The following is an 11,414-nucleotide window of genomic DNA, read 5'->3' as shown; positions in this document are numbered from 1 at the left end:
GAACGAACGCAAATGATACAGGAAGTGGGGATTTGGAAAGCTGAGCCGTTTCCAAGAGGTTTATAGCTTCTTTGGGGAAGCTGTGATTACAAAAGCACAGTCACAGAAGAAAAATAGAATGCTTTGGAGCAGCTGTCTAACGGACAAACACCACCTCAGAAACACTGATGGGAACACACAAAGAGATCTCTGCTGTCATTAAGAAACAGCCAAAATTAGAATGTTGTTCAAAGGAATTGGAAATATTTGAACAGGAAAATTCCACATCAGTTTTTCCAGAATGTGAAATCAATCCAATGTTACCTTTCCATATCTGTACAGCAGGCTCTCCACAGTTGACCCGAAATGGCTGACATTCTGTTCCATCTTCTTTGCACTTTCCTGTAAACAGAAAAGTACTGAGCCTCTAGAGAACAACAAATACACTATACCTAAGGCTCGCAGAAAACGTATTGTTAAATTCATTCTTACTGCCAAGCTGGGATGCACCACTCCATTTGGTCCCGTCAGGCCGAGGTCCACAGAACCTCCCAATGAATTCCTCAGGTTCTTGCCGACCATGCTCAAAGCCAGGCCTATATTTCCTTTCTTCATCTCCCTGTAGGCCGTGCAGAGGAAAGACTGAGAGACTAAAGACTGGCTAAAGGCCCTTCTGGAAGTTTTAATGAATTACACAACCTCGTGATGGTACTTTAGGGAAAATACCAACCCTAGCTGACATAACATGAACATAGCGGAGCATTTAGAAGGACTTTCATCACATGGCTACAAGCTCAACTCCAATTAAATGCTAATGTTGCTTTGATAAACAGGCAACTCTCTGCTATCGTGTTAGCATTAACAACTTTATACAATGATAACATGTCGAACATGTATATGATTATCAGGTTGTTTTGGAAGTCCAAAGAGGATAAAACAAAACAAAAAAACAGTATGCAGTTATCATTTCCCAGCTTCATACGTGCTTCATATTCTTACTTTACTTTCCCTGTGAGGACTTTGCCAGCATACTGCATTCCAGTGAGAGCGATGTACATCCTCAGGATTTCATTGGTCCCCTGAAAACAGACAACAGTACCTAAACATAGCTCGCTATCAATTTCACATTGATTATACTGTATGTAAGTGGCGTTTCAGCCAATGAAGAGCACAACGTAAAAGGTGGTGTGTGTGTGTGTATGGGTGTACTGTGGGACAGGGAAGCAAACTGCTTTTTGGTATTCCAAAGTAGTTCCAAATTGTCTTATAGATAAAAGCATAAAAGGGTCTTAAAAGATGGAAAATCATATTTAAAAAATGTGAAATCTAAATTATAAAAAAACAACATGATTTTGACCTGAAAATGGCTGATAAAGTCAGCTCAGTCCCCATTTATCCCACTACAGAAAGAATCCTTAATCCTCAAATGATCCCAAAGTAAAGTGCGCCACCTGGTGGCCACTTACAGAGTAGAGCCTCTGCACAAACCAAATACTGTTCAATATGTTCTTCCAAAAACTTTCAACTTGCTACCAAACAAACTGTAAACATTTCTGAATACTAGAAACTATTTTCTATTGGTTATTTATTTATTTGTTTGTTCCAAAGTGATGGCCTACATGTTGATTCAAAGCCTTCGGTAAACCCCTCGTTTTAGAATTAGTTTTTTTTTTTTTACCTACTTTTAAGACATCTAGTCTAAAAGTATCAGAATCAATCTTTAAAAGCAATGAGTGTAATCACAGAATGGAGGGACATGAGCTATGGTGTCTTCAGTGTTAAGTACAGCGATAATTAAAGTACCTCGAAGATAGGCAGGATCCGACAGTCCCTGACGTAGCGCTCGTAGGGGTAGTTCTTCGTATAACCCAGACCCCCGAGGACCTGAAGAGCTTCACTGACACAAATCCAGCCCCCCTCTGAGCTGAACACCTGCACACAAGACATAGATTACACATTATGAGACATGTTGTTTTACTCTGATTTTGTACGAACAGTTTAAATGACAAAGCTTTCTAACCTTGACCATGGCGGCCTCTAGAGAACAGTCTGGAAGACCCGGTCTGTCCATCATCCCTGCTGTCAGGTACGCCATGCTCTCCATCACAAAGGCATTAATAGCCATCAAAGCAAACTTCTCCTACAGTAACAAGGAAAACACACACACTTATTCACCTCTGGCCAGACTGAGACTGAGAAGGTGTGATTATTCACAAGACTCCAGCGAGGGAACGGTCGACCGTACCTGAATCATACCGAATTCAGCAAGGCTTTTGTTAAACTGCTTTCTGCTTGCAGCGTATTCAGAGGTCAATTCTACAGAAAGCCAGAGAGAGACAAAGTCAAACTGAAGATATTTTACAAAACCCACACATGTAAGCTCTTCAAGGGCAATGCCAGTATTTTTAAACCTTGGCCTTATTTTGCAGTCTAAATGACTTGTGAGGTCACAGTGACCCTGACCTTTGACCCTGACCTTTGACCACCAAATTCTTTCATATTTTTGGGGGGTTTTATTGCCCTCAATCGACAGGGACAGCTGAAGAGAAAAAGGAAAGGGGGGAGGGAGAGGGGATGACAAAGGGCCACAGGCCGGACTCAAACCCTGGGTCGCTGCAGCAAGGACTCCACCAGCTGAGTCATCTGGGCGCCACTGACCACCAAATTGTAATCAGTTCATCCACGTTGGTGCAAAATTTGGAGAAATTCCCTCAAGGTGTTCCTAAGATATCATGTTCACAAGAATGGGACAGACAGCCCAAAAACTTAATTCAAAGGGTCTATCTCTGTAGGGGTACTCTCCATAATACTGTCAGTCATTCAGATCCAAACATATGGAGAAATAAGGCGCAGGTTTACAAATACCAGGATCATCATTTAATCAGTCAGGGTTTTTACCGATCAGCTTCTTAATCATTCCAGCTGAGGAACTGCCCATACTGAACCTCCCTGAGTTCAGGATGTTCATGGCAACCTGTACAACACAGAGCAAAGGAAGTTTGGTGTACAAATCAACATAACATTACAGACACTCATCTGTACCACAGGATAAAGCTTACCTTGAATCCACCACCTACTTCTCCAATGACATTCTCCACTGGCACCGGGACGTTGTCAAAGGAAACTTCACAAGCTGAAAAAGTTGAATTACAAATGACATGAAAAGGCACAAACTTTACAGAGACCACTGAGGCACATTGTTCATTTTATCTAAACTCGTGGGGGGCTTACTGTTGGAGCCACGAATGCCCAGTTTGTCCTCAGGCTTGCCGCTGGTAATGCCCCCAAAAGCCCTCTCCACGATAAACGCAGAAATCTTATCTTTCTTCACGCCATCTACAACCACCTCGGTCCTGGCAAACACTGTCATAATATCCGCCATGTCTCCGTTTGAAATCCAGATCTGATAACACAAATAGGAAGATCAGTCTTTAGAGTTAAAGGCAAAACGAAGACTGCGAGAGGATTTTACGATGTACATTTGAAAATGATTCTGCTCACCTTGGAGCCGTTGAGCAGGTAATGTTTTCCATCTTCTGACAGGGTTGCGCGGGTCTGAATGGAGGCTGCATCACTTCCACTGAAATCATCAAATGGAGTGTAAGTGAAACCAATCCAACCATATACTGAGACACAAAGTACAGGTGATATCATTTCATATCAATACACTGAATTAAAACAACCAATCAGAGCCGAGAAAGATATAAAGACGCTCTGGGTTGGGGGCTTGAAGATAGCTGATTGTTGAGTCTCATTCCCGGGGTTCCAAAGCGTCTGATGCTCTTTCTTGGCTCTGATTGGTCGTTTTCACTCAGGCCCGGTGCATTCTTGCAAATGTCATTAGGAGCTCTAGGAGGAGTCAGAGGAACCTGATTGTTTCACAGATTATCTGTCTCATTCAGGATATAATGAAAGTTTCAGAAAATATGACAAAACATTTTTTTTATTGAAATGACCTACTGCAGCTTTAACCGCTGCTCTAAATCACTGTGCTCCAGGTTTAACATCAGTAAACTGGGGATACGTCGCCTTTTTTACCTCACCTCTACGTCCTCTGTTATTTCTGTATATCAGAACACCTCGTTGTGTAATACAAAGCGTACAGGACTGTCCAAATTACTCATGGAAGAACATAGCTGCAGCTGCAGAGGGACACTGTAAACAAGGTGTAAATAAGGTTGCCTTTACCTTCCAGGCTCTGTGAGACAGAAAGCTGCGATGTGTTCTCCTGAGGCCAGTTTGGGCAGATATTTCTGCTTCTGGGCTTCATTTCCTGCTATCAGAATCCCCTGAAACACCAAGCAGCTGTTAGCATATCACCTGTTATCATAGACCAGCACTTTCCCTCCAGTTCCTCCATATAGCAGACATACAGGTGATGAGACAAGGCTTTTCTACCAGAACAGCAAGTTTTGTGCTCAACTTTGTTACACTATTTTATTTTTTACCTTCAGTCCAATGGCTTGATGTGCAGCCAGTGTCACAGCAATAGAGCCGTCTAATGAGGTGATCTCTGCCAGTCGTGCATACATGGTGTTGGACAATCCAAGACCCCCTGGGATGACAAAAAAAAGACACTGCCTTCAACGTGTGCTAGTAAGACATGGTAGGACTGTTACTGTATTTCTGACGTGCATGGGCCTGTGAGAGAAACAGTTGTGGTGGCATTTTAAACTCAGGGTTGTGTATAGACTGATGTGTAGGAAACCTGCAGATCATCAGCAGACACCACTTACAGCCGACCATCAAGGAGTTCAGACTCATTTTCAAACACAGGGCAGAGTTTAGGCTATAGTCAACGCAGTATTTTCTCATTGACTAGAGCCAGCAGCCAGGTAACTTTAGCTTAGCATAAAGACTGGAAATAAGGGGAAACAGCTAGCCTGGCTCTCCAGAGGTAGGAAACCTGCATAGAAGCACCTCTAAAGCTCACTGTTTGACACATTGTATCTTTTGTGAAATGGATTTAAATCCTTCCAGTTTTACATTGTTAGCATTTTGATCAAGAACCATATTTTATATTACCTCATCTAAACGTGGGTCAAAACAAGCTAACCTTAACCTTGGTTTAACCACTGACAGTATATGGGTTCAACCTGCTTTAATGCAGTGCTGTGTAAATGTCCACATTAGACTAACACAGAACCTACGGGCGGCTTGCTCCAGCAGCCACAATCATCTTACCGTACTCCTCAGGAATCATGATGCCAAACAGGCCGAGCTCCTTCAACCCATTCAAAGTCTCTGGAGGGATTTTAGCTTCTCTGTCGATCTTTGCGGAGTCAACTGAAATCACAAACCAAAAGCAAAACAGTCTTTCAGTGTCAATTCCCCTAATTATTGACTTCATTCAAGCATAGTTCTGTACGCTGCAGCTTGCTGATAGCACCTTGTTCATTGAAGAATTTTTCCACCGGTGCAACCAGCTGGTTGATCTCCTCCACTTCTTCATTTCCAATTTCTGGGTAAGGGAAGACCTCAGCCTGGACGAGAAACATCGAAGTGTTTCAGAAAATTAATAACCAGCTCTTTACAGCCAACAAGAGTTCAGATGCTAAGCACAGACAGGAGACAGCAGGGCAAACATAGGAGTTAGCACTGACACTGATGAAGGTTCAGGGTGCTGCTTACTATTCACCAATGTGTGTGGAGAGTTGTGTAACTGTACGTCTCAATGGGTGTGGTTGTGTGTGTGTGGTGGCCGATGATCGTCGTGGGTGGTGCATTCACAGTCTGTCTAAGGAGGACACTGCTGTTGCCCGTTTCCCAGTTTACTTTAGATGGAACCAGGAAAAGAGCGATATGGGGCATTTAAGTGACGGAAAGTTGATCAAACCACAATGAGAGAAGAATGAGGATGGAAAAAGCTGATTACTGTACAAACCTACTGTCAATGGTACAAACACACAACTTTAACTGTATTCACTGCTTCACTGCTTTTCTCTCTTGATGGTCCCCCGGCTGGCCTGCCCTGCGTCTTCTGTCTCTCTGTCTCTCTGTGATGGTTCATCTGCCTTGGATACAGACAGCATTGTTAATTGTCACTAAACTATGGCAGCCTAGCTACTTTACTGCAGCTGGGACGTTCATTTCCTAAACTATGACCTTCAGGGCTTCGGGTCAGACAAGAGTGAGGCGTGTACTGCTGGCACACACAATCTCTGTTCTCTCCCCTCACACCACACACACAGCATATACAGATTATTTTTTCCAAAGACGGTACAACACCGACACACACCAACACACACACACACCACACACACACACACAACACAACCCACAGCACACACACACACACACACACTGATGCTGCTGTTCATGCGGTTCAGTACCTTGTTCAGCTGACCCAGGAACAGATCCTTGGCGTACGCGAAGTTTCTCGAATGAGTTTTAATGGACTTCCGCTGCTGGAGACGTAGCACTTCTTTCCCAGCATGCCTCGCGTTCCAGACGAGCAGCCGCTTTCCTATTTGAACAGATTGACTGAAGACGAGCAGTCTGTTTACATTCATCCTTCTTCTGCTTCAGGAACGATGTGCGACCTCAGGAGGAGACCTTTCACCCGTTTCTGTCGCACGCTGATGACGTACACACTGAGTTAGATAATACCTTCACTGACCCTCGTAAACGGCAAACTTCACAGTAACACATTTGAAAAGGTCCATTTAACATTTTATAGCATATTACTTTGGAACAAAATGTATTTGAAAAAGCAGAAAAACGAAGGAAACGTTTGTGAATGATTCATTAACTGAACCTACATACGTCCGTTTATTGTCTTATGAACGTAAGGTTTGGAAGTTATTTTCCTTGCAAATGTATTTTTAAAATTAATTTATTTTGAGAATATTTCCGGGAAATATCATTTATATATTAAATATATTCATTTTATATATATATATATATTTTATATAACCCATTTTAAAGGGTTTAGAGTAGACTGATTATTCTAGTCTTTTCCACACTGCCAAGAAAAAATATTGAATGGGGAAATAAGTATTTAAATAGATTTAAAAAAAAAAATATTCACCACTCCACTAAGTTTTAGCTTTTAATTGTACAATGTAAACTCCACGGAAGTTGTTGAAACAGAAACTCCCAGGCAAAATATAGTGGACAGTTTTCTCAGTACTGGATGATATCGTGATATTTCCGACAGCACCTGAATATAGCACAACAGCAGTGATACGAGAAGACCACTTGGTGGCGCAATGTACAAAGAAACTAAGCAGTGGAGGCAAACTAAATAAAACTACCCTGTCAAAATGAGGGAGAACTTGTTTTTTTTAAAAACTAATTTATTGATAAATGTGGACTAATTTATCCACCAACAAAGACATCAACAAGCAGGAAGAATAAAAAAATATCAGTCTGTCTACAAACAGAAATAAGAACAAAATACAAACAGCTGGTCTGTAAGTATCAGTGAATGTACAGGTCTATAATACAAAGCATTCTCTGCTGGCAGAGGAAATGAAGCCCTGAGCTCGGCCCCTCCCGGCAGCACCATGACGTCGTCCTGCTGACACTGAGGATGTGGCCCCTCAAAGCTGGGATCTATTTTTAGCTCCAACCTCAAGGGCCGGACAGACAAACAGGGCAAACTGTCACTCAGACCACCTGCCACAGTCAGGCAGCGAGCCAGGCACGGTGGCTGTGCAAGACTGAGGAACGAATCAGTGGAGCTGTTTTAACTCATCAGCAGTGACTTTCAGAGAACCTTGTTTAGGTTTACACAGATACCCCGCTGCCCGAGACGAAGGCCTCTGTGGAACGCAAACAAGTTTCTATTACTTTTGGGTACGGCCATAAAACTGATAACACAGATGTCATGTATGCAGTATTGTTTCTGGGAATGTGGGATTTTAAAGGCGAACTCCACCAATTATACACATAAAGGTCAATTTACTCGTCATGGCCATAAAATAGAGGCTTTTATGGCTCTGGAGGGAGCTCTGTCAAGTCTGAGAAAAAGGTTACCTCAGCTTGAGCCAGGGAATACACACAAAGTCTGTTACAAACTGTGGGAGTGGAGTTATGATTACATTTGAATTTATCCAGCAGGGAGGGTCTAACAAAAGATCTTACTGATTGCATTATGGGAAGGGTATGACTTGACCCCAGGAGGAGTTTCCATTCTACACATAATAAGTTTTGAGGGCCACAATATATATTACTTGGACTATTTAGGCAATTAATTAATTAATTAAGAAATACATAAATACATTCATTCTGTGTTTATCCACCAGAATAATTGCTGGTACTGTGGTAAGTGCTTTGAAACAGCACTTTGACCACCATGTTGGGAGTTAAAATGTACAGGAAATAGAACTGCTATAGGGACCTTTGTATGACCTTTATGAAGGTCTGGCCAATGCCTTGCTTTTGTGCACTTACATTGATTCATTGGATGATTATCCTAAATACCATAGTCCAGAGGTTTTCAGCAGTTTCATGGGAGGTGAAAAATATCACATTAGTTATTAAAAGGAGATCACATAAAATTACCTAAATGTGTGTGATTTGTTAAAGAGATAGTTTAGAGATACAGTAGTTCTGGGGAATTGTTTGTTTGTTTTTTGAGTCAGAAACTTTTAAATTCCTTCGGACATATCTTTTATGTACTTGTTGATACATTATAAAGGTAATTGTTGAGTGTTTATGGGATCAGATAACACCATCATGATCCTATAGGTATCCAGGAATTGAGCGAAACTAAGCAAGATGGTCTAAAGGGGGGACCCTCAGTCTCAGACTTTGAAAACCCCTGCCATAGGCATATACTGGAACCCTAAAGATAACCAATAGGAAGACAGAAACTACTTTAGATTGTGCTGAATACAATTACAGTTTAGAAGTGGGAATTTGTTTTAAGTCTGAAACTGGTTGCCAAATGTGAAACATGTTTGCTAGCCATAATGCTAGCAAACCTAGCTCTTGCAATGTTCTAGTGCAGTGCAAGAACCTTTTTTGGGTTAAAAAAAATTGCCAGTTTAATGGTGCATTTCATTTGAACTGGGAAGTTGGAATTTCAGGGTTCCCAGTAAGAAATTTAAACTGGAACGACCCCATGATGTCAGATTTCCAACTAGGAAAGTTGGAAGAATCTCACCAACCCCAAAGTTGTGGTAATATGTTTATTAGCACTTCTGTCGTTTGTGTCTCATCAGAGTACTATCCAACTTCTGTCTGTGGACAGTGTTTATATAAGTAAAATAGATAATATAAAAATAATGTGTTATTATCAGCTGCTATCACTAACAATAGCTAATGGCTAACCGGGCAAGAGCAGTTAACTCAGGTGTGATGTCATTCCCAGCTCACACTTCAGACTTCCCAGGTAAATAGAAAGCACCATAAGTGTAGTCTGGATTCTAGGACCCTTTTCAGAACCCTCAATGTGTATGGTCCCAGTTTAGGTAGAAAAGCCTATAGAAAGTGGGGTTCCTAGACCCATTCAGTCATTCAGCTGAGACCCAAGAAAATCCACTCTCTGACAAAGTACAGACACTCAGAAGCAGCTCAGGTTTTACAGTATATCGCTTTATTTTGCGTTCTCAACATCGTCACAGTACTAGATTTACATCAACAGGGGATTTCATCTACTTAGAAACAGAATGCATAATAAAATAAGAGCACTCCTCCCTTCTCTTCGACTTCAAAAGTGGGCTGTGAGTGTGAGAGAACAGGAGCGTCGGAGGAAATAAGTCAAAAGCGGTGTTAACTGTGTAACAGTTGGCCGTTCATCTCTAGATCCTATGATAATTCAGTCCTGTCGGAGGCAGAGAGAAGCAGTTGATGATTATGTAAATATCAGAGGGGAGCAGGAATGCAGCATCAATGTAACTGCAGACATTGAGTAGTAGTATTAATAATAATAATAATAATAATTTACAGACTATTTACATATGTGTTCTCTGTCCTTACTACCAACAATTAAAATGTCTCCTAGCTTTTAAGCCCTCGTCATCAAGTTACATTAGATTTCCCCCCATGGACTTGCTATTTACACACGTCTTTATACTGTACAGTGGAAATAGAGGTGAAATGCATGCCGGAGGAGAATGACAACTTCAAAATTAAAAGACGCACTAGTAGGCCAGAAATCATCTAAATGTAAACAAGCATCAGTCAGACAAATCAAAGCTACGTTGAAAGTTTAGGGTCTACTCAAGCCTGCCGCTCAATGGAACAACACTTAAAAAACCAAAACAAAGAAAAGACAAGAAAAAGAAACGGTAGGCATCAATGGCATGCAACAAAGCACCTCACACGGAATCTGGACAGGTTTTTACAATAGATCAGTCGTCTGAAGGAACTGGAGGGCTGTGACCAAAAAACACTCTGATTCAACACAATTTGGAGAACCATCGACATTTAATAAAGCTATGTTTCTTCTTGCTTGGTGTCCGCACCATTATTCCATGGTTAGTTATCAGACTTTGTGATTGGTCAACTTTAAGGAAGCGGTAGGTCGACAAAATTTGGTTTCCAATTTATTTGGTATAAAACCGATTGAAAATGCAAAGACCATGAATTATTGGCACCTTTCGGACTCCGTAGAAGCTGAACTACGCTGTTTAAATGCTGTAAATGTTGTATATCTGACAGATTTTAGAGTAGCCTACAGTCCATAAAGCCTGCAAAATACACTGAGTGATAGTTTGAACCACTGTTTAATATGGCAACTTTTATACAGGGTTTATAGGTTGTACTTAATGGCTTCATTAATGGTTAATAACTACTTTACTAATACTTTAGAAATCAGTGATATGCTATTTATAAGGACATTTGGGTTGCCAGGTTGTGAAAATGCATGTGTGTATTCATGAGGTCAAACTAGCATTTTCCTCCTCATGAAACATTGTTAGGTATTTTATATGATACAATACATACAATGTTTACACCTATGCTTGCCAGTCTTCTTCACTGCCTTTGTCAGCACATTGCTATATTTCTTTGGCCGTTATGGCCTCCAATCAGCTGGTGTGTTGATCGACAGCAAATAGACTTACTAATCTTTCCTGGGGATAAACACCAGCAAAAGGGATTTTTTCCAAACTGGCAATCCAAACGCTGTTTCTATTAATGGCTTATTACTGGTGTATAAAGCATTAGTAAATTACTTATTAACTAGGGGTGGGTAATCAGGGGATTTTAGATTGTGATCATTTTCAGGCAAATCCTGGACGTCGCTGTATTTAGTTTTCTCTATTACTTCTGTTTCCAAACTCCAAAGAATCCGCGCTAACCAATAGAGTGATGTAACCAACTAGATGGCTATGCTGATTGGACGAATGACTTCACGTGGCCCTTCCTTGCGTGACAATTTGTAATCAATGCAACTGAGTTGTTATGTTGCGTTATTTTTTTATTTTTTTGGCTTCTGTTTACAACTTCGAATTAAACCAGTGTAGTATCTTTAATGCAATGTT

The 11,414-nt window shown here is 41.1% G+C and overlaps 1 protein-coding gene across 1 annotated transcript in view; it reads right to left on the bottom strand.

Annotated features, from left to right (window-relative positions):
* acad9 (acyl-CoA dehydrogenase family, member 9) overlaps nucleotides 1-6,491 on the bottom strand; it is a 12,149-nt gene extending 5,658 nt beyond the window's left edge. Inside the window, exons 1-15 of the mRNA XM_035662721.1 lie at nucleotides 6,312-6,491; nucleotides 5,369-5,462; nucleotides 5,164-5,265; nucleotides 4,428-4,534; nucleotides 4,168-4,268; nucleotides 3,481-3,559; nucleotides 3,211-3,382; nucleotides 3,039-3,112; nucleotides 2,878-2,953; nucleotides 2,225-2,295; nucleotides 2,000-2,119; nucleotides 1,783-1,911; nucleotides 979-1,058; nucleotides 472-598; nucleotides 304-381 (exon numbers count right to left, since the gene is read on the bottom strand). Coding sequence (XP_035518614.1) covers nucleotides 304-381; nucleotides 472-598; nucleotides 979-1,058; nucleotides 1,783-1,911; nucleotides 2,000-2,119; nucleotides 2,225-2,295; nucleotides 2,878-2,953; nucleotides 3,039-3,112; nucleotides 3,211-3,382; nucleotides 3,481-3,559; nucleotides 4,168-4,268; nucleotides 4,428-4,534; nucleotides 5,164-5,265; nucleotides 5,369-5,462; nucleotides 6,312-6,491 — 1,590 coding nt within the window. The remainder of the gene's footprint in view (nucleotides 1-303; nucleotides 382-471; nucleotides 599-978; nucleotides 1,059-1,782; nucleotides 1,912-1,999; nucleotides 2,120-2,224; nucleotides 2,296-2,877; nucleotides 2,954-3,038; nucleotides 3,113-3,210; nucleotides 3,383-3,480; nucleotides 3,560-4,167; nucleotides 4,269-4,427; nucleotides 4,535-5,163; nucleotides 5,266-5,368; nucleotides 5,463-6,311) is intronic.
* Between the last annotated feature and the right edge of the window lie 4,923 nt (nucleotides 6,492-11,414).

This window comes from Morone saxatilis, unplaced genomic scaffold (genome assembly GCF_004916995.1).
Source record: "Morone saxatilis isolate NCDOM2014 unplaced genomic scaffold, NCSU_SB_2.0 Contig18, whole genome shotgun sequence".
Classification (NCBI taxonomy): Eukaryota; Metazoa; Chordata; class Actinopteri; family Moronidae; genus Morone; species Morone saxatilis.
Note: the sequence above shows the minus strand (reverse complement) of the source record. Positions and strands in the feature narration are given on the sequence as shown.